The sequence below is a fragment of the Rana temporaria genome, chromosome 1, assembly GCF_905171775.1.
Source record: "Rana temporaria chromosome 1, aRanTem1.1, whole genome shotgun sequence".
Lineage (NCBI taxonomy): Eukaryota > Metazoa > Chordata > Amphibia > Anura > Ranidae > Rana > Rana temporaria.
Window position 1 is genome coordinate 212,271,528 of NC_053489.1, and position 27,783 is coordinate 212,299,310.

General features: G+C 44.3%; 2 protein-coding genes and 1 pseudogene across 2 annotated transcripts in view; 2 read left to right on the forward strand and 1 right to left on the reverse strand.

Annotated features, from left to right (window-relative positions):
• Window positions 1–1,103, forward strand: part of GSTT4 (glutathione S-transferase theta 4) — a 57,506-nt gene extending 56,403 nt beyond the window's left edge. The window contains exon 5 of the mRNA XM_040349156.1: window positions 770–1,103. Coding sequence (XP_040205090.1) covers window positions 770–970 — 201 coding nt within the window. The 3' untranslated portion in view covers window positions 971–1,103. The remainder of the gene's footprint in view (window positions 1–769) is intronic.
• A 14,753-nt stretch (window positions 1,104–15,856) lies between these two features.
• Window positions 15,857–27,498, reverse strand: LOC120936657 (D-dopachrome decarboxylase-B-like). The gene is made up of 3 exons (XM_040349168.1): window positions 27,342–27,498; window positions 24,756–24,931; window positions 15,857–16,163 (listed from the first exon to the last, which is right to left on the reverse strand). The coding sequence occupies exons 1-3, from the start codon at window positions 27,447–27,449 to the stop codon at window positions 16,091–16,093; spliced, it is 357 nt and encodes a 118-aa protein (XP_040205102.1). The 5' UTR covers window positions 27,450–27,498; the 3' UTR covers window positions 15,857–16,090.
• LOC120925244 lies at window positions 25,594–25,697 on the forward strand (annotated as a pseudogene).
• Window positions 27,499–27,783: the final 285 nt, after the last annotated feature.

Consider the following 27,783-nt stretch of genomic DNA (forward strand, 5'->3'; position numbering starts at 1 on the left):
ACTTGGCAGAGGGGATGGGTCCAGGAATGCACAGAGCAGGTAAGTAAAATATTTTTGTTGATAAACTGAATTTCAACCTATAAACCAAGCTGTGAAAATAGGACAAAAATGTAGCGCTCATGAGATCAGTACCCAAGTACCAATCACTAAATAACTGTTAACAAATCACTAGTGATACAACTTATATGTATATAAAATAAATAGTAACACGTGACTAATTAATAAATAAATTAATAGTCCATAAAGTGAAGTGATATTCAAACAAGATTCACTTTATGGACTATTAATTTATTTATTAATTAGTCACATGTCACGTGGGACTATTTATTTTATATACCGGTATATGTAAGTTTTATCACTAGTGATTTGTTAACAGTTATTTAGTGATTGGTACTTGGGTACTGATCTCATGAGCGCTAAATTTTTGTCCTATTTTCACAGTTTGGTTTATAGGTTGAAATTCAGTTTACCATTATTATTTTTTAAGTGGCAGCTTTTTTTTCACTTTTTTTTTTTCTTTGGCGCAGTGGTGGTACAGGATATTATGGGCGGTTTCATATCTTTATACCAACAGTTCAAAATATTTTTGTTGCAATCACTTTAAGGCTTTTCCTGTCTACTGTCCAAAACCAGAAAAAAAGACTAGCAAGAGCTTTTTCATTTTGAAAAAATAAATAAATGAATCTGTTGGTCAGATTCAGAATACTTTTATGCATTATCCTTTTTGTAACCCAATATGAGATTTCACACGACTTCTATAATTTTACAGCCTGTTGCTGGTGGATTTGATGCTTTTGAAAACAGATCAAAGTTGGCAGATTGGAAGAAAAGAGTGGAAGAAGCAATTGGAGCCGAGCTGTTCCAAGAAGCACATGAGAAAATTCTCAGAGTAAAAGAGATGCAGAATATGCCCATCCCTCCAGAACTTAAGGAGCGACTTAAAGCCAGATTGCAACAGTTCAACCGTTGATGAAACTTGAAGAGGATATGAAAGTTCAAATTCTTTAATAAGAGCCATTTGTTTGCATCATATATTTCTGCTGGTTCTACTACTATGTATTCGAGTTGTTGCCTAATTAAACAAATTTTTTCAAAAAATGTAATTACTTTTTGAAAGTGTATTTTCTGAAGCCAGGTACAGTACATTGTATGGAGTTTGGCATTTTTGTAAAATAGGAGTCATATTGCCTGTTGTGAGGTTTGTGTAGCAGTGTTTTTCCCCTTTTTGTGTTACTGGTCCTGATGTTATTAAGGTACACACTATTCAATGTTTACCAACCAATCCTCCACCAACCTGTTTGATGGGCTTTTGTGGAATATTCCGTTCATGTTTTTATCAGTCTACAGTTGGGTCCATATATATTTTGGATACATGCATAATTTTAGTTTTTCAGGTATTTACCAAAACATATTCAATCTATAGTTCTCTAATGGATATGGGCTGACAGCCCACGCTCTCTGGTTTAATTTGAGGGTATGTACATCCAAATCGGAGGAAGGGTTTAGGAATTACAGCTCTTAAGAATAGCCACCCCCCCCCCCTTTTTTTCAAGAGACCAAAGGTAATTGGACAATTGAATCGAAAGCGGTTTTATGACCAGGTGTTAGCTACTATTTATTTCTCTATCAATTAAGCAGGTCTGGAGTTGATTCTAAGTGTGGTATTTGCATTTAAAAACTATTGCTTTGAACCTATATCATGCTTTCAAAGAGCTGTCCATGCAAGTGAAACAGGCCATTGCAAGGCTTCAAAAACAAATCCATCAGATAGCAGCAACATTGGGAGTGGCCAAAACAACAATTTGGTACATTCTGAGGAAAGAAGAACCCACTGGTGAGGTCAGCAACATAAAAAGGCCTGGACGTCCACAGAAGACAACAGTGGTGGATGGTCGCAGGATCCTCTCTATGGTAAATAAAAACCCATTCACAACATCTAGACAAGTGAAGGACACTCTCCAAGAAGTGGTCGTATCATTGTCAAAGTCCACAATCAAGAGAAGACTTCACGGGAGCAAATACACAGGGTTTACCACAAGGTGCAAACAATTCATAATCCTGAAGAATAGAAAAGCCAGATTAGACTTTGCCAAAAAAACATCTAAAAAAAGCCAAACGGGTTCTGGGAAAGCATTCTTCGAACAAATGAAAGTAAGATTAATCTGTACCAGAATGACAGGAAGAGAAAAGTGTGGGGAAGGCTTTGAACAGCTCATGATTCAAAGCACACAACGTTGTCTGTAAAACAGGGCTTGACAAATTTGCTTGGAATCTAGGAGCCAGCTAAAAAAAAAGTTAGGCGCCAGGAACGCGCCCTGTCAGAAGCGTGCAGAAGCGAACGCATACGTGAGTAGCGACCACATATGAAAGTGGTGTTCAAACCACACATGTTGGGTATCGCCTTAATTGGTAGAGCAATAATTCTAGCCCTAGACCTCCTCTTTAACTCAAAACATGCAACCTGTAGAATTTTTTTAAACGTCACCTATGGAGATTTTAAAGGGTAAAAGTTGGTCGCCATTCCACGAGCGGACGCAATTTACTCAGCGTTACATGTTGGGTATCAATTTACTCAGCGTAATTATCTTTCACACAAAAAAAAATTGGGCTAACGTTACTGTTGTCTTACACTTTTTTTTAATAAAAAAATAAATAAAAAAAATTCAAAAAAAGTGCACTTGTAAGACTGCTGCGCAAATATGGTGTGACAAAGTATTACAATGACCGCCATTTTATTCTAAAGGGTGTTAGAAACCCCAAACATTATGTATTTATTTTCTAAGTAAATTTTTATTTTATTTTTGCTAGAAAATTATTACTAAATTACTTAGAAAAAAAATAATAAAAGCTATTACAAAAAAAAAGGCTATAATGAAGCTATTTAAACCAGCCACCCCACACTCACCATTAGGCAAAAGGCGCCAGATGACGGCTGCAAACACTTTGGGAAGGAGATGGATGGGCAGTAAAACAGGCAGGAAGCCCCATTAGCATTGCTGGTTTTCTTCTTGTCATACCAACGGCCACCACATGATGACGCCAGATCACAGAAGGAAGCATAGGCCTCAATAACCGGCCGGCCCGACGTGATCGCACGGAGACACAGGATACCCCAGCTGTGCCGCGCCAGGTCGCTAATTCTAGACGCAATTGCGACCTGGCGCCTGGGGTTTGTCAAACCCTGCTGTAAAACATGTTGGAGGTAGGTTGATGGCATGGGCATGCATGGCTTCCAGTGGCACTGGGTCATTGGTGTTTTATTGAAGATGTGACAGAAGCAGCCAGATGACTTTTGCAGTGTTTAGAGATATACTGTCAGCCCAAATTCAGCCAAATGCAGCAAAATTGATTGGACGGCGCTTCACAGTACAGATGGACAATGATCCAAAACACACTGCAAAAGAAACCCAGGAGCTTTTGAAGGAAAAGAAGTGGAAAATTCTGCAATGGCCGAGTCAATCACCTGATCTCAACCCAATTTGAGCATGCATTTCACTTGCTGAAAGCGAAACTAAAGGCAGAAAGACCCACAAACAAAGAACAACTGTAGCCAGCTGCAGTTAAAGCGGAGTTCCACCCAAAATTGGAACTTCCGCTTATCCCACTCCTCACCCCCTTACATGCCACATTTGGCATGTAATTTTTCTTGGGGGGGAGTGGGGGCTTCAGGAGGAGTGGGACGTCCTGTCCCACTTCCTCCTTCCGCCGAGAGGCTGGTTAGGCGATTAAGCTTAATCGCCTACAGCAGCCCCTCCCTGTAGGCAATTGCCTAGGACACATCACAGGTCCTAGGCGATCTCCTGTCCAATCAGACGGCGCAGCGCCGGGCCGCGCACGCATGCGCAGTGGGTGCCCGGCCGTGAAGCCAAAAGCTGTCACGGCCAGGTGCCCACAGTTGAAATGAAGACGCCGGCCGGGGAGGGGGGGAGAGGAGCGGAGCCCCGGCCGGCGCGTCGCTGGAGCAGGTACGTGTATGTTTATTAAAAGCCAGCAGCTACACTTTTTGTAGCTGCTGACTTTTAATAAACATAAAAATTGTCTGGAACACCCCTTTAAAGCCTGGAAAAGCATCAGAAAGGAGGAACCCAGTCTTTGGTAATGTCATGGATTCCAGACTTTAGGTACATTTCCAGTAAAGGATTCTCAACAAAATCTTGTCTCCATAGCTGCTTCTCCTCACCCCTAAGTGGTACCGCCCACCACCTTTTACTGAGGCCATCGGCCTCGTGCGTTCCAGCGTGAAACCCGGAACCCAGGCCGCCTCATTGCCTCCTCCCTCCTGCATGCATTGAAGTAATTGACAGCTGCTGGACGGTGTTAATTGGCTCCCCATTTGCAGACAGAGGAGGCCTTCATGTTGCATGCTTTTAAAAAGCTACAATAATACCATACGGTACTATACCAGTATATGTGTAAAGGAAAACTGTTACCTTGTTGTTGGTTTCCTGCTCCACACATGCAACAGACAAAGTCTCACACAAGAGATAGCTTAACCAAGGATGAGTAGTTTACTTGGTGAAGAAAATAAACAAAGGTTATACAGTACAGGTAACATTTGACTTCAAACAGGGCCCTGTAAGAGTCAATGGTATAGAATTTTATAACAGGCTCAGAATTAGGCTATACAAAAAGGTCCTAGTAACACAACCTGAGGTCGGACCTGAGTAAGTACACAGTGGAGCAATTCCCCAATGCAATGATGCCAGCAATGGGACACCTCTCCACTAGGTCTCACCCAACTCCCAAAATGGCAAACTATGAGTTTGTATGATCTTTGGCTCCCTCCAATGGACAGTTCCACTGACACGTGTCCTGCTGTGTCAGCTTAAACAAGAACTGAATTGATGATTGCTCCTTCAAGTTCAGGGTTATCTTCTGCTAGCTTTAGTTGGTGCACTTTAGTAATTTGTAATCCAACAAGAGATGTGAAGAAAGAACAAACACTTAAAGGGGCTGTAAAGGTTAATTTTCTATTTTCTAAATAGGTTCCTTTAACCACTTCCCGCCCGGCCTATGGCCGATTTACGTCCAGGAAGTGGTTCTGAAATCCTGACAGGACGTCCATGGACGTGCTGCAGGATTTCATGCCGCGCGCGCCCGTGGGGGCGCGCAGCGCGGCGATCGGTGATGCGCGGTGTCAGTCTGAAACCCTGCATCTCCGATCTCGGTAAAGAGCCTCCGGCGGAGACTCTTTACCACGTGATCAGCCGTGTCGACCACGGCTGATCACGATGTGAACAGGAAGAGCCGGTGATGGCTCTTCCTCACTCGCGTCTGACAGACGCGAGTATAGGAGAGCCGATCGGCGGCTCTCCTGACAGGGGGGGGTTCGCGCTGATAGTTTATCAGCGCAGCCCCCCCTCGGATCGCCACACTGGACCACCAGGGAAGCCCACCCTGGACCACCAGGGTGGGCCAAAAAAAAAAAAAAGCATTGAAAAAAAAAAAGTCTTATAAAAAAAAAAAAGCTTTTTAAAAAAAAAAAAAAAGATGCCAATCAGTGCCCACAAATGGGCACTGACTGGCAACATGGGTAGATCAGTGCTGCCCCACAATGTCCATCAGTGCCACCCCAAGTGTCCATCAGTGCCACCCCACAGTGTCCATCAGTGCCACCCCACAGTGCCCATCCATGCCCAGTGCCCACCTATCAGTGCCCATCTGTGCCACCCATAAGTATCCATCAGTGCCACCCATGAGTGCCCATCTGTGCCGCCTATGAGTGCCCAGTGCTGCCCATGAGTGCCCATCAGTGCCGCCCATGAGTGCCCATCAGTGCCGCCTATGTGTGCCCATCAGTGCCGCCTATGTGTGCCCATCAGTGCCGCCTATGTGTGCCTATCAGTGCCGCCTATGTGTGCCCATCAGTGCCGCATACCAGCGCCGCCAATCAGTGCCACCTCATCTGTGCCCGTCAGTACTACTTAATCGATGTCCATCAGTGCCATCTCATCGGTGCCCATCAGTGCCGCCATATCAGTGCCTGTAATTGAAATAGAAAACGTACTTATTTACAAAAAAAATAACAGAAAAAAATAAAAACGTAATTTTTTTTCAAAATTTTCAGTCTTTTTTTAGTTGTTGCGCAAAAAAAAAAAACGCAGAGGTGATCAAATACCACCAAAAGAAAGCTCTATTTGTGGGGGAAAAAGGATGCCAATTTTGTTTGGGAGCCACGTCGCACGACCGCGCAATTGCCATTCAAAGTGCGACAGTGCTGGAAGCTGAAAATTGGCTAGGGCGGGAAGGTGCGTAAGTGCCTGGTATGGAAGTGGTTAAGCTAGTGCATTGTTGGTTCACTTACCTTTTCCTTCGATTTCCCTTCTAAATGTTTTTTTTCCTTGTTTGAATTTCTCACTTCCTGTTTCTCATCAGTAAACTTGACACCATCATCCGAACGGTGTTTAGTCAGCCAGAACAGCTTACTGAGGAGAAACAGGAAGCGATAAATTCAGACAAAGAAAAAAAACATTTAGAAGGGAAATCGAAGGAAAAGGTAAGTGAACCAACAATGCACTAGCTTAACCACTTAAGCCCCGGACCAATATGCAGCCTAAAGACCCAAGGGGTTTTTACAGTTCGGGACTGCGTCGCTTTAACAGACAATTGCGCGGTCATGCGACGTGGCTCCCGAACAAAATTGGCGTCCTTTTTTCCCCACAAATAGAGCTTTCTTTTGGTGGTATTTGATGACCTCTGCTGTTTTTATTTTTTGCGCTATAAACAAAAATAGAGCGACAATTTTGAAAAAAATGCAATATTTTTTACTTTTTGCTATAATAAATATCCCCCAAAAACATATCTAAAAAAAAAATTTCCCTCAGTTTAGGCCGATACGTATTCTTCTACCTATTTTTGGTAAAAAAAAATGCAATAATCGTTTATCGGTTGGTTTGCGCAAAATTTATAGCGTTTACAAAATAGGGGATAGTTTTATTGCATTTTTTTTTTTTTTTTTTTTTACTACTAATGGCGGCGATCAGCGATTTTTTTTCGTGACTGCGACATTATGGCGGACACTTCGGACAATTTTGACACATTTTTGGGACATTTAAATTGCATTCTTTATTGTGAAAATGACAGTTGCAGTTTGGGAGTGAAACACAGGGGGCGCTGTAACATTTAGTGTTCACTTAGTGTGTGTTTACTACTGTAGGGGGGTGTGGCTGTAGGACTGACATCATCGATCGAGTCTCCCCTATAAAAGGGATCACTCGATCGATGCGCCGCCATAGTGAAGCACGGGGAAGCCGTGTTCACACACGGCTCTCCCCGTTTTTCAGCTCCGGGGAGCGATCGCGACGGAGCGGCTATAAACAAATAGCCGCGCCGTCGTCCCGGATCGCTCCCCGAGGCTTACCGACCGCCGCATGTAGCGGGGGGGGGGGGGGGGTCCCGATCGGACCCCCCACCCACGTCAAGCAGAGCACGTACAGGTACGTTGATGTGCCTGTCCGTGCCATTCTGCTGACGTATATTTACATGAGGAGGTCGGCAAGTGGTTAAAGGAACCTATTTAGAAAATAAAAAAACTAACCTTTACAATCCCTTTTAAAGTAGGTAGTGTGAGGACAATAAAGGCACTGATCCTCCCAAAGCACAATGTCCCTCCGGGGTGCAATGTGTCCCTACTTGTGGCACGGCAACTTCCAGAAAGTGTAAGTGAGACTATGGGAATCACCCTCCTGCAAAACAGCTATTTATATTGATGGGCACCAAATGAGGCCTCGCTGGTATGCTCCATCTGGGCTCTCCTGGCTATCGGTCTCTCCTCAGCTTCTGGTCCCTGGTCCTCCGCGCAGCCGCTCACAAGGTGCCGGTGGATAGGCGACTCTGGATGCTGTGGAGCGTGGGTCGGTTCCTCTCCCAGGTCCGACCAACACAGCTGTGGTAAGGATCCCTCCGTCAGATGGTCCGGTCTCCGCAGCTTTAGGCCCAGGCTTCTCCGGCCTAAAGTCACTCAATGAGGGCCTCCTGAGATGGCATCCCAAGAGGCCGGAGCAAAGACTTCCCTCACCTTAAATACTCAACCAGGAGGCTGTGCGTGGCGCAATGCGCTTTGGTAGCACAGTGGCGCTGTGGGCATTGTAGTCCATTTCTAATCCACAGTAATAGAGTCTGTCTCTCTGTACTACAATGTCCATCATGCATTGGTCCCCATATAGCTGAACCAAACAAACTGCAACAATATGATAAATGGACACCAGAATGAGCTGAGTTCCTGTTATGCACAAACTGTAGTCTATAAGCTACATTTATAAAGTGACACCTTGCTACATAAGAATAGGCGTCTCAGGTTTATGTCTGTTCCCTTGCCCGGCATGAATCCCATTTGATCTACATGTATCAGTTCTTCAATGACAGTAGATAGCGAAGAGCGAGCACTTTTGTTAAGATTTCCGCATCAAAGTTCAGTCATGAAATGGGCCTGTAGGAGGCACAGCCACGGGTATCCTTGCCAGGGTTGGGAATTAACACTATGACTGCCTCTTCCATAGATTCAGGAGAGTATCCAGAGTTGACAGGTCAGAAAAAATGGCTTTTTAGCTTGGGGCTACAATTTCAGCAAAATTAGAGTAAACTTCGGCAGGTAGCCCATCCTAACCTGGGGTTTTACCCGCCTGCAAGCTCCCAATAGCCAACTGTATCTCCTCCAAAGAAATGTCTGCCTCCAGGTCCTCCTATCTGTCTCATCCAGCACTGGAAGCTTAACGAGGTCCAGGAAGGCGGCCAAGTCAGTATTTGAATACGCCACCCTGGACTCATACAGCTTCTGAAGAAATTGCATAAACCACTGATTAATAAGATCCAGGGCCACCAGCAATTGACCAGCTGCATGCCTGACACTAGCGATATAGTTTGTGGGATTCTGGCTTTTTGCCAGCCATGCCAACAACCTGCCATTTTTACCACCATGTTCAAATACTTTTTGTTGAGAGTAGAAGAGGGCCTTTTTCGTATTCTCTACACGGAGAAGAGAGAGTTGTCGCAGGGTCCTCTGCAAAACCTGATACCTAACTGGAGTTGGAGAGGAAACAGACTGCCTCCAGCCCCTCCGCCTCCAGAAATTTCAACGAGCGAGATTGCAGTGTCGCAATGCGAGATATGTACGCTCCTCTAACCCCAGTAGTATATTTAGGTTTTGTGCTGCCCTAGGCCTGACTAAACTCGTGCACCCCCTAATTTAAATATGACCCACCCTTCCAGTTAAGGCCACACCCCTTTTATGTTTAAGACCCACCCTGAAATTTCCAAGTGGGGACAGAAATAGATTTCCTCTCACTTCCTATATGGCAATGGGGCAGGAAGTGACGGGAAATCTCTGCAACGGGACAGGGATGGTAAAAAATAAACTGACAGGGGCTATAACCCTCCCTTACTCTATCCAAAATGAAAAAAAAAAAGTGTTGCCTATAGTTCTACTTTAATTACAAATTTCTGAAAATGTAATGGAGAGAACTAAAAAGATATAACAATGCCAATGGTGCAGCAGAAAACATGTAGCACAGTGAGGAAGGTTTGTGGTCCAGGATGATAGGACAGTCAAAAATAGAAGAAGCTTGCTTTACACTAATAGTGTAGTGCAAGCCGGCGGGGACTCTTTCTGTGCTGCCCCCCTGCAAAGTGCTGCCCCAGGCCTGGGTCTTGTTGGCCTAGGCCAGGATACAGCGTTGTCCAACCCACGCCCTAAAAGAGTCCCACTGTATCATAGGAGATTTAGTGTCCCCATTCGTTGCCCAGTAGTTACACACAGATTCCGTGATGGGTTCTCGCAACCAATCAATCCATTTCCCAAAACCTGGAAAGATGCCACAGCCTAGTTGCAGGTGTAGTTGACAGGGAGAGAGTTATGCTAAGTGAAGCATGGTCTGACACCCCACACAGTAGCATACACGCCGCAGTAACCCAGCGAAGGCTGTCAGTGGTCAAGTCTATCCATGAGAGGGATTTAAATATGGCAGATCGGCATTTGTGTACTCTCTCGTGTCTGGATGATGATGTTGCCACACATCTGTCAAGACAAAAGTGGAGGCCCATTGCTTCAAAGCAGAGGCTCTTTGCGGAGTCCCCTGTAATCTATCCAGACCTGGGCAAGGGACCATGTTGAAATCCCACAATCAGAAATACAGCTGGAGTGTCATATTGCAAAGCCAAGGTCATAATGTCATTTAGTATAGCAATCGAGGCTGGAGGAGGCAGAACCATTTTTTTATTATAAATGCTAGCATGCAGCATAACATACCTCCCATCTGGGTCAGTATGCACCTCCAGTACTCGAAAAGGCAGGGATTTACGAATTAGAATACTTACTCCCCGGGCGTAATTGGAGTAGGTCGTGTGAAAATGTTCACTAACCCAGGGTCTCCGGAGTCCATTGGTCCTGGAGGTGCGTTTCCTGCAGTATGCAGACAAATGTAGTTTGTACCTCTGTTAAAATGTAAAGACCGGAGATCTTTCACTGCCGAGTTAAAGCCTCGGCACATTCCATGAGATTATTTTAAATTGATCCTCCCTGCCCGATTTGAGATGTCACTTTCAGGACCTTCAGCTGGATCTCCGTTCATCCCCAATGGATGAGGAACTGAACTTCCCTACGCTTGGGTTTTCCACCTCAATTTGGGCTTGAGTTATTTCTCAGGTACTTTTTTCACATTTGTAGCCCACTTCGGCCATGTTCCTGGTGGTCGACCTTATCCCCCGGTAGCCTCGGGGAGGCTCTCTAGAGCTGCTTTACTGGTATCAAACTTTTTTTATGTTTTTTTTTTTTTCTCAACTGTTCTGGTTGTATACTTAATTGTTGTTTTACATTTCAACATGGCCGACTCGACGGTTGCAGGTCTTCTGCCCTAGGTCACCCAATTAGATAGATGGTGTGTGGCCTGTAATTGGGGAGCTGGCTGATGCCTTGGAGTCATCCTTGAATAATTCTAACTCATGTGGACTGGGGTTTTGCTCGTCGCCCATCGTGGGCTATCGGGTGTGCCCTTATCCTTCATGACTTTCGTGGATGATTCCAGCTATACTCAATCCTGCATATTTATGCTGGTTGTTACGGTTTGCTATAACAGTTCTTTTATGAGTAGTTGGTACTAGCACCTGAGCCAGCTTAATTTCTCTGCTGATTGCCTCCTAAGGGCCCTCCCTGTTTTTTCAAGGGGGCCCTGGAAGCGGTTCATCCAATTCTTACTCTAAAGCTGGAAATCACTGCTTCTTCTTTTAATACTTTGTGATTGTTATTTTACATTATATTAAGTGCTCGTTTTTTTATGCATTTCTGTTTTATGGTTTAATGACTAAATAATCCGAGTGGATCCGGTGGACCACTGCGCCCCCAGAGTGTCGGCACTTGGCTGGGACTATGGTCTTAGTCAACCACCGACCTACTGGTGGGCCTTCGGACCCACAATTGGTTGCACTACTGTATTGTTTAAAATTAGATTACCTTGGCTTTATTGTGCTTATCTTTCTCCTTCTCTTCTGCTAATTTCCTTTTCTTTCCCCACTCTCTCCCTTTCCTTTATTCTGCCCTGAGTCCACGGGGGTTGCATCTAGAGACAAAGGTATGCCTCTAATTATTTTTCATCCATGACTCTCCATTGGTTGTCCTTAAATGTTCAAGGTATGAACTCACCACAAAAAAGGGTGAAAATATTTAAGTACCTAAAACGGCAACATATTGACGTAGCATGTTTACAGGAAACTCATATTTCCTCCACCTCTAGTCCTAGGTACTTTGAAGCCCAATACCCCCAGGTGTTTTTGGCTAATGGTCTGACTAAACAGAGGGGCGTTTTGATAGCTTTTCGTAAATCGTTCCCTTTTAATTTTATCAAACAGTCAAACAGATAGCTGACCCAGATGGCAGATACCTTCTGCTCGTGGGCTCTATTCAGGATGTGGAAGTTACCATAATGACCTATTATGCTCCTAATTCTAACCCGGGACCCTTCCTGTCTCATGTCTGCACCCTACTTCTAGCAGGGGACTCCAATGTAGCTCTGGACCCGGTACTGGACAAATACCCTTCAGAACGGGTGGCTACTTCATCTGCAGCGAAAACTTTTTCTCACTCCCTATGTTCTCATGATCTGGTAGACCTCTGGAGGGAATTTCACCCATTGGGAAAAGATTATACATATTACTCCCACCCGCACCACTCTCACTCTAGGATTGACCATATGCTAATGCTTAGAAAACATCTCCCGTTAATAGACTCGGTGTCCATCCTTGCGGCCCCTTGGACAGACCATAACCCCCTTCTAGTGGTCTGCCGGTCCTTAGTGCATAATCCCCGACATTCTTCTTGGATTATGAATGACTCGCTACTATCTCTACCGGACATTCAGGAAGACCTCTTAAAGGCTTCTGTAGAAAACTTTCGTCTCAACTCTACTTCTGTCTCCTCTCCGGTGACCCTTTGGGGGGCCTATAAGGCCGTGCTCAGGGGTCATATCATACAGATAGCATCTAATGCGATGCTGGCCAAACGGTTATGTACTTTTAACCCCAAACCCACTCCTTTTACCTTACGCACCCGACATAATATACTTATCAGCAACCCTGTCCGGATATTGGACGAGTTCCGGCATAGACTCACCAACTTGTATTCTGCCTGAGATTTTACTAGCGAACAGGATAGGGTAGATTTTTTGCAGCGTATCTCGCTACCTACCTTATCCAAGGCACATGTGGACCATGATATCCAGGAATCTGAAGTCTGACAATGTATTTAAGACCTAAAAATAGGTAAGAGGCCGGTTCCGGGTGGCTTTACGGCTCTTTACTACAGAAAGCTTGTGGATGTGGTAGCCTCACCCTTGACAGCTATGTTGAACTCTGTTAAAAATGGTCAGACTCTTTCGCCTGATCTTCTGACGGCTAATGTAGTGATGTTGCAGAAGCCTGACCGTGACCACTCCTCTTGGGCCAACTTATGACCCATATAATTAATGTCGACATAAAGATCCTCACTAAAATTCTAGCTAATTGTTTGAACTCTTTCCTCCCCCGATTAATTAAAAAAAGATCAGGTAGGTTTTGTCCCATTGAGACAGGCAGGGGATGCCATTAGGAGAATCATTCAATTGCAGCACTTAGCCCATAACCGCTCGTTGGAAACTATGCTTTTATTGCTGGATGTGAACAAGGCCTTCGACACTTTGTCTTGGCCTTATCTTATGTCAGTACTCCGTCATTATGGCTTTGGTTCTTTGTTTTTACATTGAATAGCGGCTTTGTACGATGCCCCTCAGGCTAAAATTAAATACTACGGGTTTGAATCCTCTATTTTTTCCTATCCAGAGGGGCACTCGACAAGGTTGCCCACTTTCGCCTCTCTTGTTTGTTCTAGCTATGGAACCGCTGGCAGAGGCGATTCGTTCACATCCAGATATAAAAGAAATTGCAGTCACGGGCTCTGATCATAAGATTTCCTTGTTCTTGGATGACATCCTATTAACCCTGACAGCTCCCAAAATTTCCTTGCCTAACCTGTTCTCAGGTTAACTCTACTAAGTTGAAAGCGATGTCCGTAAATCTTTCCCCCCTGGAATTATCCTCTCTAAAAGCAAATTTTCCAATTTGATGGCTTCCCTATTAAGGTATACGCCTCACTCCTAAATACGATGGTCTCTATCAAGCCAATTTTCCTCCTCTCCTTTGAAAACTCACTGATATACTATCCTCTTGGTCTCACCTCCCGTTGTCCTGGTTCGGTAGAATCTCTGCCGTTCGTATGACCTATCTCCCGAAACTGTTGTATTTTTTTTGAGTGCTACCAGTCCCGATTGCCCCCTATATATTGCAAATTCACCAACGTAAGCTTCTAAAATTCATCTGGGGTTCTTCTCGACCCTGGATCAATAAGCAGATTCTGTATGCTCGACGGATCAATGGGGGCTTCTCGGTCCCCAATCTTCAGGCCTACTACACTGCAGCGAATATAGCTCCATTATCCCACCTTCATAACACATATCAAATGCCTCTATGGGCCACTTTAGATTTGATTGACTCTCACCCCACCCCTATTTCCTCCGTACCCTGGTTGCCTCCTTCAAAGCGCCCAAATAGGTTTGGCACACTCTCTCCGTATATGGGACTCTGTTAAATATACGGCAGGACTATTATCTCCTTATTTACCATTGCTACGTCTCAGTCATTGTCCATTGTTTCTCCCCAGTTGTGAGAACCCTAAACAATTCTCTTGGTGGGCGGATAATGGATTCACTGATGTCCATTCTCTATTCACCCCCATGAGAATAGTTACGTTTGAAACCCTTTGATCTTCCCATGATATCCCCCTTCGGGAACATTATAGCTTCCTCCAAATTAAACATTTCCTCTACATTTTCACCTACCACCAGTGGATGGGACTATTGGGAATATTAACTGCTTGCCATTTTGGAGTGCAGATGAGTGCTCCGTGACCGTATTTCCTCAATCCCTATCCACTGCTCAGTCTCTGAGACCCCAGACCAGAGTTTGTCCACATCGTGTCTCATCATCCCCATATCGAGCTGCACTGCCTCTATTTTGGCTATGAGGGTGGCCTGATACATGGAGATCGCAGACATTATGTCAGCCACAAAGCTGGGATGGGGCTAGGCATCCGGAGGCTTTGTCTGCAACCCCATATTGGAACAACTTGTGGCTCCACACGTGTGGGGGGACATGGTGCGTCCCAAGTCTATCTGCGGGAATCAGAGCTTCTTCCCCTTACCCGCAGATGCCCTGGATGAGCGGCGTTTCTCATCCGGGTGCAATCTCCTCTTCTTCACTTCATCTACAGCGCCCAGGAGCAACAGGATTTTGAATATGCAGCCCCTCAGGTGGCCATCTTGGACACGCCCCCACACTGACCACCAGTTTAAGGGCAATTCTGCACTTACCATCAATGTAAAGGGAATTGTACACTGATCACCAATGTAATGAATAATTTACACTGACAACCAATGTAATAGGGGGGATTTTACATCAACAACCAATAAAGGGTGATTTCTACACTGGCCACCAATGTAAGGGGGGGGGGGGGGATTTACACTCACCACCAATTTAAAAGGGGCTTCTACATGGACCACCTATGTAAGGAAGGATTCAAAACTGACCACAAATGCAAGTTCCCCCCCCCCCCGATTACCAATATAAAGAGGAGTTTCTACACTGGCCACCAATGCAATAGAAGCAGTCACAGTAACCGTTACATTTAGCCCAACTTTTTTGGGATTCAGTCCTGTTTCTTTACAGACTATTTCTGGTTAGGGATAACATTTTTTTGGCATTTTCAAATGCTCTTAAAGGGTCACTAAAGGATTTATTTTTTTAGCTAAATAGCTTCCTTACTGCAGTACTGGTTTCATGTCCTCATTGTTCATTTTTGCTTTGAAGTTGCTGTAATTCTGCTGTGATCTCCACACTTCCTGGTTGCCTGTTTCCTTATAACCATGGTACTGGGAGATTTTCACGGTGGTCTAAGCTGTCATTACTGTGTGTCTAAAACTCCTCAGAACCAATCAGATTAATTTTAAAAACAAAACACTGCCCTGGATTTGTTTGTTTTTGTTCTGTGAGTCTTCCCGACTCACCTCTCACCCGGAACTTCATGTATGTACCTTTAAAACCGAAAGTGAAACTAGAGGCACATTATATGATAGATTAAATTCAATTTTTAATCATTTTTAAAAGGAATCAGTTAAATTATGTCTCTATACCCAATAAACAGTCATTTCAGCAAAAAAAAAAAAATTTCCTTTAGTGACCCTTTAAAATTATTTCTGTAAAAAATGTAAGGCAGTTTGCATGAGAAAAACAGCGAAAGGACATAAGGCAGGTACAATCAACTTAACTACACATGCGCAGCTTTAGTTCTAATACTTTATTAATATACAGTTAGTGTGTAAATCTTCATTGACTCAAAACCATAAAAAGCACAAACAGATACTGTAATTTCTGGTTCCGATGTTCTAATCTGCAGGGAATTTATTTTATTAGGTAAAGATCATAACGGTATATATAAAAATAAAGAATATCTTGAAATGCTTTCCAATAGAACGTCTTGAATAGTTGTTGTACACTCTTCGATATTAGTAAGGCATCACAAATATGTCATAACGGTTCCATTTTTCCCAATCTGCCAAGCCTCCAGAGGGTGAAAGCGCAGCAGTATCCTACAGAAAAAAGGCCAAAGTAAATGTTAGGGAACATGGTTGACATTTCACAAATATCTTTTAACCACTTAAGACCCGGACCATTATGCAGGTAAAGGACCTTGCCCCTTTTTGCGATTCGGCACTGCGTCGCTTTAACTGACAATTGCGGTCGTGCAACGTGGCTCCCAAACAAAATTGGCGTCCTTTTTTTCCCCCCCACAAATAGAGCTTTCTTTTGGTGGTATTTGATCACCTCTGCGGTTTTTATTTTTTGCGCTATAAAACAAAAATAGAGCGACAATTTTGAAAAAAAAAAAAATCCCCCAAAAACACACACACATATATATATATATATATATATATATATATATATATATATATATATATATATATATATATATATATATATATATATATATATATATATATATATATATATATATATATATATAGCAATAAGCGTTTATTGATTGGTTTGCACAAAAGTTATAGCGTCTACAAAATAGGGGATATTTTTATGGCATTTTTATTAATATTTTTTTTTTTTTTTTACTTGTAATGGCGGAGATCAGCGTTTTTTTCGTGACTGCGACATTATGGCAGACACATTTGACCCACTTTTGGGACCATTGCAATTTTCACCACGAAAAGTGCTATAATAAAATGCACCGGTTACTGTGAAAATGACAATGGCAGTGAAGGGGTTAACCACTAGGGGGCGCCAAGGTGTTAAGTGTGCCCTAAGGGAGTGATTCTTACTGTAGGGGGCGTGGCTGGATGTGTGACGTCACCGATTGCCTTTCCCTATAAACAAAGAACAGACGATCAGTGACACTGCCACAGAGAATAATGGGGAAGGTGTGTTTACACTCACCTCTCCCTGTTCTTCAGTGCCGGTGACCCGATTGTGGGACACCGGCGGCGATCGGGTCCACGGAGCTTCGGACCAGGTCGCGAGTACGCGACCCACAGCTGGGCACTTAAAGGGGCAACGTACCTGTGCTCAGCCGTGCCATTCTGCCGACGTATATCGGCGTTAGGCGGTCCTTAAGTTAAGTAATATACAGAATCTGGAAGCCGACACCACTCAAAGCTAGCACTTTAATTTTATGCTTTTTGCGGTTGATTAATAAATCACCACTATAAATTATTATGTCAGTCAGGCCTTTTTTCCCCCCCTCAGAAAATAGGTGCAGGAACTCAACCATAACACACCATGTAGTGGGTATGGTGAAATACTAATAGTAGGAGGGTCTTAAGGGGCATTAAATACCAGGAGTGCATTATGTATAGAGTTCAGTAAGTTTACATACAGAGTGCAGGGTTTAGGGTTGCGCTACACACAGTGCAAAGCCTTCTTCCACAGCTACTTACTTCTGCATCCTCCATCCACATCTCACCTTCACACCTCTTCTCTAGTACCTCCCCGCACAATATAGTTGGCTCTGCTTTGCTCATTTTCATGGAGATCATCCAGTGGTGGAGTCAGCATCTGCACCCCAGGCACCTACATCTCCCAGGTCCCCATCCTGCACTCAGTGGGAGCCTCTCAGGAGAGCAGAACTATGAGAGCTGTTGGAGGACAAGCTGTCACTTGTAAACACAGAAGCCAGACTTCTGTGTTTACAAGTGATAGTGGTGAGCAGGGAGAGAAGGGCCTCAGCCAAAAGGTGGTGAACCGAGTTCCACCAAGTTCCAGCTGAAAAAAAAAAAAAAAAAAAAAAAAAAAGGGAGGAGGGGGGGTGGACATTGATGTTAGTCATTCCAAAGCCAAATTAAGGAGTCGGGCTTCCCCTTTATTTTGAAAAGCACTGCACAATCTGTTGCTGCTATATAAATCTTGTATAAATATTATTAACCTCTTCCCGCCCGCACGGCGGGTTTATACGGCCACAATGTGGCTCTTAATTGCCGGGAGGCCGTCTATATACGACCTCCAGCCACAGGGGGGCGCGCACCCGCTGCGTCAGTCAGTTGCCAATGCGCGTGCCTGGCGGCCGCAATGTCCACCAGGAACCTGCGATCGGCAGTCACGGAGACAGGGACGTGGAGCTCGGTGTGTAAACACCGAGCTCCACGTCCTGTCAGGGAGAGGAGAGGAGACAGATGGTGTGCCCCTTGTACATAGGGACAACCATCGGCCACCTCCCCCAGTCAGTCCCCTCCCCCACAGTAAGAATCACCTAGCAGGGCACACATTAACCCCAGGGCTGCTGTTAGAAATCATGGGGCCCCGTACCACCTACCTGACAAGGCCCCCCAGCCCCCCCCCCCCCCAATATATCAAAATAATATTTTACAAACAAATACACTAAAATCATTATTAGCGGACACAACCCTGTGTGAATTAGCCCTTTTTTAAAGTTTTGAAAAATCTTTAAACTTTTTTGTTAATATGATTTTTTAAAGAATGTTAAAATTTATTTTATTTATTTTTTATGAGACAGGCAAGCCAGCAGTGCCATGTCACAGTGACATGGGGCACAGAGGGGGGAAGTAATTCTGTAATTGTCCCTCCATCTGACCACAATGATTCCCTCTGCTGTCCGGGCCCCCCTGTTTGCCTGGGCCCCCTACAAAAGGGCTGGTGGTCCCCCCCCTATCAGCGGCCCTGATTAACCCCTTCCTCGCCCCCTAGTGTTAACTGTATAAATGTGACTGGCAGAGAAGGGGTTATCGGTGCATAATTATAGCATTGTTCGGTGTATAAATGTGAATGGTCCCAAAAATGTGTCCGATGTGTCTGCCGTAATATCGCAGTCCTGGGAGAGAAAAAACAAAAAAGCAGATCGCCGCCATTACTAGTAAAAAAAAAGTCATAATTCTATCCCCCATTTTGTAGACACTATAACGTTTGTGCAAACCAATCAAAACCAAAAATATGTAGAAGAATACGTATCGGCCTAAACTGAGAATTTTTTTGTTTTTTCAAAATTGTCGCTCTATTTTTGTTTATAGCGCAAAAAATAAAAACTGCAGAGATGATCAAATACCACCAAAAGAAAGCTCTATTTGTGGTAAAAAAAGACAATTTTGTTTGGGAGCCACGTCGCACGACCGCGCAATTGTCAGTTAAAGTGTGACAGTGCTGAAAGCTGAAATTTCACCTGGGCAGGAAGGGGGTATATGTGCCCAGTTAGCAAGTGGTTAAAGTGGTTGTATACCCTCCTAAGCCACTTTCACCTACAGGTAAGCCTAGATTAAGGCTTACCTGTAGGTGTTTGCAATATCTCCTAAACCTACACGGTTTAGGCGATATATGCAGGAAGGTATGCGCCGTAGACAATGGCGCAGGCGCACTGACTGTGCAGGGCTTGCTTCCTGTAGATGCCGGGAATAATGCCGGAATTCTGCGCATGCACGGGGATCTGCCGGTCCCGCGCACATGCACGGGAGTGACGTCATTTCCACTCTGGCCAATCACAGCGCCGGAACGACGATAACAGGAAGAAAGCTCCGAAGGGACATGGCGGCGGCGGTGGACGGGACCGTGGAGGACTTCGTTCTCAGGTAAGTGACACATAATGCGCTAGTATGCTGTGCATACTAGCGCATTATGCCTCTCTTGCAGGTTTTGTTTTAAAAAAAAAAAAAGAGCGACACATTGCTCAGTCTTGTAGGTCAAGGCATTAACTAATGAGCGGATGTTTTGCCATCACAGAGATAAACTGACACGTACGGTAGATTCAACAAATCATCCGAAAATAAATGATTAGATTCAGAAGGATAAAACTTTGAAAGTATAAAGGACCCATTTACAAATAGGCAGTCTAGTCTGTTGCATTTAGTTAAGGCCCCAAGGCTGCACCCACACCTGGATGTAGCGCAACTTGCGTGTTTTTATACAGGGTTTTTCAGCTTTGGCATTTTTTTTTTATCATCATTACTAGCCAAAAGAGAAAACCATCATCTGTTGCATCATTTGTTGCTAGGGTTTTCAGCTTTTCCATTAGCTTATTCATTTATTATTATTTTTCATTGGGGGAAGGGGGTTAGAGTTAAGGTTAGGATTATTTAATATTAATTTGGGTATAATTATATCTCACACACAGTATCTCACAAAAGTGAGTACACCCCTCACATATGTTGTAAATATTTTATTATACGAGACACTGAACAAATGACACTTTGCTACAATGTAAAGTAGTGAGTGTACAGCTTGTATAACAGTGTAAATTTGATGTCTCCTCAAAATAACTCAACACACAGCCATTAATGTCTAAACCGGTGTTATCCTCTCACTCTTTTATACTGGTCGCTGGAAGTTAAACATGGCACAGAACTCTGAGGATCTGAAAAAAAGAATTGTTGCTCTACATAAAGATGGCCCAGGCTATAAGAAGATCCTGAAACTGAGCTGCAGCAGGGTGGCAAAGACCATACAGCAGTTTAACAGATGAGGTTCCACTCAGAACAGGCCTCGCCATGGTCAACCAAAGAAGTTGAGTGCACGTGCTCAGCAGCATATCCAGAGGTTGTCTTTGGGAAACAGACATATTTGAGTGCTGCAGAGGTTGAAGGGGTGGGAGTCAGTCTGTCAGTGCTCAGACCATATGCCACACACTGCATCAAATTGGTCTGCATGGCTGTCGCCCAAGGAGGAAGCTTCTTCTGAAGATAATGTACAAGAAAGCCTGCAAAAGACAGTTTGCTGAAGACAAGCAGAGCAAGGACATGGATTACTGGAACCATGTCCTGTGGTCTGATGAGAAAAAGATAAACTTATTTGGTTCAGATGGTGTCAAGCGTGTGTGGTGGCAACCAGATGAGGAGTACAAAGACAAGTGTGTCTTGCCTACAGTCAAGCATGGTGGTGGGAGTTTCATGGTCTAGGGATGCACGAGTGCACTGGGGAGCTACTTTTCATTGAGGGAATCATGAATGCCAACATGTACTGTGACATACTGAAGCAGAGCATGAGCCCCTCCCTTTGGAGACTGGGCTGCAGGGCAGTATTCCAACATGATAACGACCCCTAGCACGCTTTTAAGACGACCACTGCCTTGCTAAAGAAGCTGAGGGTAAAGGTGATGGACTGGCCAAGCCTGTCTCCAGACCTAAACCCTATTGAGGATCTGTGGGGCACATTCAAAACGGAAGGTGGAGGAGCGCAAGGTCTCTAACATCCACCAGCTCTGTGATGTCATCATGGAGGAGTGGAAGAGGACTCCAGTGGCAACCTATGAAGCTCTGGTGAACTCCATGCCCAATAGGGGTTAATGCAGTGCTGGAAAATGATGGTGGCCACACAAAATATTGACACTTTGGGCCCACTTTTTGTTGCCAGCGGTTTAGACACTAAAGTGGAGTTCCACTCATTTTTTTATGTTTGTCTGTGCTGCATGCCCTAATCTCATAGTGTTCAGAATGGACAATTTTTATTTAATTTGTTGCTTGTAAATACCTTTATTTTGTAGTCCTTCATTACTTCCTCCTCCTTATTTGCCTAGGCTATTTGCAAGGGTTTCTGGGATAGGCATCATGTTTCCCAGTAGTCCTTGCAAACCTGACTGAAACCTATTACATTTCTTGTGCACTGAGCATGTGCGAGGTATGCAAAGCTGAAATCCAGGAAGTCATACAGTCTGGCTTCATGATGCCCACACTTAAGATGGCCACTGTCTATTTCTAGATTATAAACTATCTAAATGCTGTAACAACCTAACAAAACGGACCTTAGTTTACAGACTAACTTTACTAGAATACATTAAGCTTGTGTATTACAGGGGTATTTATATTTAAAAAGTGAAATTGTGGGTGGAACTCCCCTTTAATGGCTGTGTGTTGAAATAGTTTGAGGGGACAGCAAATTTTCATTGTTATACAAGTTCTACACGCACTACTATACATTGTAGCAAAGTGTCATTTCTTCAGTGTTGTCACATAAAAAGATATAAAATATTTAAAAAAATGTGAGGGGTGTACTTTTGTGAGATGTGTGTGATAGAGATTATCTGTGTGTGCGTTTTATTCAATAAATGAATACTAAGTAATAAAGAAATACCTAACTCTTAAAAAATAAAGTTAGGTGTTAAATAAGGTTGGTGGCTAATCATTTATGCATTAGATATTATTTTATCCATCAATTGTGATGCTTTTTAGCAGAAAATGCACAAATGGTGGGTTTTCATTAATTTCTATGAGAATAATAGTAATAAAAAAAAAATTGACTTAGAGTGGAGATGGGAACCATCTCCATAGAGAATAATTGATTTTTTTCCTCCTCCAGCATCGAGCTACAAAACGCTGATGTGTGAATGGGGCCTAAAAGTGGTTGTAAAATCTAAAGTCTTCTCTTCATCTGTTCAAAGTGCTGAATTTATAAAGCTTGTTTGAGAGTTCAGGAAAAAAAAAAAAAAAAAAAAGGCTGAGAGCTGAAATTACACTTTGCAGAGCTCAGCGAGGAGAGCTCTGAGGGCACATCACATCAGTTCACGCACCACACAGGAACAAATCCGAGGCCGTCAATCATCTGGAGCTCCCTCCTGTCACCACTTTTGTCTTGGCATCAGGAAAACTTGTCAGAAGTGATTCATACTGAGAGCAGAGAAATTAAGCAGCAGACAGAAATGCCACTTGGTGCCCTTAATTGAAACAAGTACATACTATAGAGGGATATGCTTTGTTCATATTTCATGTCTGAGGTTTACAACCAATTTAACTTCTGCTTTAATGCCTGTACGACTGACCAACACATGTGCAGTTGCAAAAAGGGTGGAATGGAATGCCAACATGCCGTACATATGCGTCACTGGACAGCCAATGTTTATGTGCCAAGAGCGCTCACTAAGCATTTCCAGCACAAAGACCAAGCTGTGGAAGACATTGCTAAAGATCGGTATCCGCAGTGTCCAGCTTCCAATCCTGTGACAGTGGTCACATAATCGCCAGTCCTTCCAAACTCCTTAAAGAGACATCGGGACAATGGTTCACATAAGGCAATCTACATTCAAATGAAACAACCATCCCTAAATAGGGATGAACACCCTCTGTTAGATTCAGAAGACTGGCTACCCAGGGACTGAGCACCAAGCCATGGAAGACTGGAGGAGCATGGCATGTGCCTCCATACCCAGAAGTGCCAAGTTTTTTTTTTAGTGTGGCAGTGGATAAGGTGACAGTACCAGCACTGGCAGAGAAAAAGCAGGCACCGTAGATTTACTGAAAAAAAAAAAAAAATAGAGAGAGAATATGAATTATATATATATATATATATATATATATATATATATATATATATCTTGCAGGAAAAGTATGGGGGGGGAATAGCAAGATGAATCCAATACTATATTGGTGTAACTTTTGCTGTATGTAATTTGTAATAGGATTTACAACATTTTTGTTCTAGTGTCCCCCCTTGTACCTGTAAAACCAGACCAGCAACTGCTAAATATTTAGCACACCTCCATACAAAATGTGTCATTACCCTTGTGTTTTTCCATGTAAAACCTGAAGTCACTGAATTTTTAAAGCAGAGTTCCACCCACCCCCCCCCCCCCCCCCAAAAAAAAAAACAAAAAAAAAATCTGCTTTTTGGAACCCTCCCCCCCTCCGGTATCACATTTGGCACCTTTCAGTGAGGGGGGCATATACCTGTCTAATACAGGTATTTCGATCCCCCTTCCAGGCATAGATACCCGAGCCACTTCCAGCACCTTCTCTGTCCCCCCCCCCGCTGTCTTCTGGGAGACGCACAGGTCCCAGAAGACAGCAGGGACCAGTGGGATCGCACAGCGCGAGTTGCGCATGCGCAGTAGGGTACCAGGAAGTGAAGCCGCAAGGCAGCAGCATACTGATCACCAGATCCCTGGGACTTTCATAATCAGCCTGGTGGAGAAAATGTGAGCTGGGACTCCCCTCTGTCTACATGTCCAAGTCCTCCCAGTGCCATCTGTCTGTAACTGTGTGTATTGGGCCCCCCCCCCCCCCCCTCTGAAGGGGCGCTCTTTGGGAGGGGAGAGAAATCGTGCTACTCTTAAAAAACAGGTGGGGTTGCCGTTCATTCTAAATTGCACCCTCAAGCATCTAAGTCCACAGTGCAGGAACCGCAGAGAAATCGAACGGTCAAAAGACACCATGCAATTTCCCTGCAGCAGCGTTTTTTGAAAAGATGCATGCACCTTTTTTTTGCAGAAATGCAGGTACAGCAGCTCATTCAACAGAAGCCAGTCAGAAGCTGTACACAAGGGCAGAAAGTTCACCAGTTCCTGCCAAACTGACTATTTTCAGCCTGTGCGTACCCAGCTTACAGGGGTTGTAAAAGGTACATGTTTTTTTCACCTTAATGCAGCAAGGTAAAAAAAAAAAAAAATCTGACGATTAGCCCCCCCCCCCCCTTTTACTTAACTGAGCCCACGAAAGTCCCGCATCATGAACGTGCTGGCTTTTCGGCTCATTCATTGGATGATTGATAGCAGCGCAGCCATTGCTGTCAATCAAATCAATGACGCTGTGCGCCGGGGCCTTGTGATACACACCCCATAGGAACCTTTACAACCCCTTTAAATATTGCAGAGTTCCTCCCTTCAATCTGGGACCTCACCAGAAGAAGGACTTCACTGATCACTTTAAATTGCAAGCAGACGACATGTTTTTCAGCAGGTACTTTACCTGTCAGGTGTCAGGCCAAGTTCTTTGGTCAGAAACTCAAAAAATTTTGAACTGTGCTCTTTGTTCTGTTCTGCTGTTCCCACTACACCAATGGAAGAGATTATCAGCTGGACACATGGTGATGGAGAGCCACCAATTAGCAAAGAGGCTCCGCCCTTTACAGTGACATTCACCCTCTAGGAAAAAAAAAAAAAAAAAACAAGTTAGTCTGCATAAAATCAGAGACAATCTAGTAAATGTGTCATGTGTCATTTTTCTGTCTCCAGTCTGGGCTGCCATCGCTATCTCAAGCGGGAAACCATTGCAAAAAAAAAAAAAAAAAAACAGCAGATTGAGAAAAAAAAAAAAATGTAGGTTCACGTCAAGCGTCTTCAAAGCCTCCATGGCAAAGGTCGCTTGAAGCCCCACCGAAGCCTCACCAAAGGCTCATCCAAGCCCCACTGAAGCAAAAGCAAGGTGTAAACAGCACTGTAAGCTAACCATTTTATTTAGTGACAGAGGCTTTGACTGGCATTCAGGGAGCTTTTAACAAAGCCTGTACGAAGCAAGTGTAAACTAGCCCTTTTACATGGGCTTTCCAATCAGGTCCCCCTGACAGTTTTTCCGGTGGACCTGATTGGACCCTCCAGTCTCCGGTATGGAGCAGCAGATGTCAGCTGACACCAAAAACCCCACACCCACCACAGACAGGCAGTCCGTTTCCACCCAATTTCCCCATAGAGGAGCGTGGGACTGTGTCCACTCTGCACAGCAGAGCAGGCAGGACCTGTCACCCGCCTGCTGGACGGCCAATGTTTATCTGTTAAGAGCGATCACTAAGCATTTCCAGCACAAAGACCAAGCTTCTCGGCCTTTTGGCTAAGATCAAGTGTAGTATCTGTTATCAGTTGCCAGAGGAGGCACTGTGTTACTCCCACGGGGGAGGACATACGCAAAGCCAATGGTGTCATTGCACCTGGAAGTGCGGTTTCGGTAGGGATTATGCCAGATACTGGGGGCCGGCCAATGATCGAGTCTGAGCTGTCCTAAAGGGTGCTCCTGGTGAGGATTGGCGCTTCATCGGGTCTGGCCTTTTTCCGGCCTTCTGGCTGGTGTTGGTGTGGTCGCTGTTCCTATCAGCGTCCGGTGGAGAAGCTGGCGTCACCCTTTTGAGGTTGGGGTGGTGCCATGCAAATCCGCTGGATTGATGAGGACCTGGAAGGGTTACTACCGGAGGCCGTTACGTATCCGGCGGTTCTCCCTAAGAAAACCGAGAAGGGCTCTCTATCTGGTAGGGACAGAGGGCTGCACTGATCTGGTTGAGGGGTCAGATAGGGAACGGAAAGCCTATGGTGTATGTGCCCCCGAAGTGGCAGTCCAGGGGTGCCATACAGTCACTGTGAGTGAGGGGCACATAGATTTATGGCACCAAGGTCACTGCATCATACTACACACCAAGGTCACTGCATCATACTACACGTTTTTTCTCCCCACCTGCCTCCTGGGCTTTGCCTTTTGGCTGGGACCGGAGGAATTTTTTATTCCTGGCCAGAGGGCCTGGCCAATGTATTGCACAATGGCCATCTTTCACTCTCCTCTCCATCCTTCTCCCAACCTTTTTTCCTATTCCCTTTGTTTGTACATGTTCTTTGCACGTGTGACTGGTAGGGTGTAGATCTTGGGAGGGGGTGGACATGGCCTTCTGGCTTAGTTCGCCCTCTCTCATGGGGTCTCCCTTTCGGGGAGCCCCACCTAGTACTTAGGTGGGTCTGTTTCGGCAGACCCTCCAGGGGGATTCAGGGCAAGGCTTTCTGATTTTAGAGGGCTTGTGTACACATGTTTGTGTCACCTTTTTATGTGTGTGCACATTATTTTGGCACTGGGTGATGTTTTTGAGTGCGTTTTACACACCATGGGCGGGGGCGGGGAGAAGTGGTCACGTGATCACCAATCCTTCCAAACTGCTTAAAGGAACACCGGGACATTCATGCAGGACAGTGGTTCAAATAAGGCAATCTACATCAAAATGAAACAACCATACCTAAATAGGGGTGAACACCCTGTTAGTTTGAGAAGACTGGCTACCCAGGGACTGAGAACCAAGCCATGGAAGACTGGAGGAGGAGCATGGCATGTGCCTCCATACCCAGAAGTACTCACTTTCAATTTTGTTGTACACTTTTCGCATGATTTTGCTTATTCACTTCAATGGGCTGCACTATGTGCATTTGTCACCCAATAGAAGCTCCTGCTCCTTTTTTGGGCAACAAGCTTAGAGCAATTTTTAAACTCACGTTTTTTCACGCAATTATTACGTGCAGTTGTCATTACAAAATGCTGTTAAACCAATGCACATCATGCATTCTGCTGCTATTCAGAAATCACTGCAATTCCAAATTGTAAGGTCACAACAGGGCATATCAGGGACAAAAACAACAATAAAAACCCGACAGGTGTCCTTATCTATCTCCAGTGGAAATAAAATAAATCTGAAAGCTTGCTACTTATGATGAATGACTTGCAACTGTCAGCAGTTCCTGATATGTCACATTCATCCAATAAATGACAATCTAATCAGTACACTGGCCTGCTGGCTGCTCTACTCACTTCCTTAGGTTTGCTGAGGATGGATGCTGCAGCTGAGCACAGCTTTTCAGTGAAGTCCTCTGCAATATCCTGCTGGGGAATATTGGTGTCCAGATCCAGGAAAGGCATGACTCCTCTTTGCTGCACACAGGAAGATGAATGGCATCTGAACTAGCATTCACAAAGTACAAACTGGAAGTGTCTGATTGGCTGAGCTCTGCTACGCCTCTCATTGCATTCTTCCTTTTAAAGGTGCAGGCACACACAGAAATGGAGAAAGAATGCTGCAGATCTGCCCCCTCATGCTCAAAGATGATACTTTCTAGAAATCAAGTACGTGAATGCGAAACAAGTTTTGTTATTGATTGGTGGATTATAGAAAAAAAAAACGTATATAAAAAATGAATGCAGTGTTTTATAACAGGTATTATAAGCATGTATACAGCACTGTCAATTTAAAGGG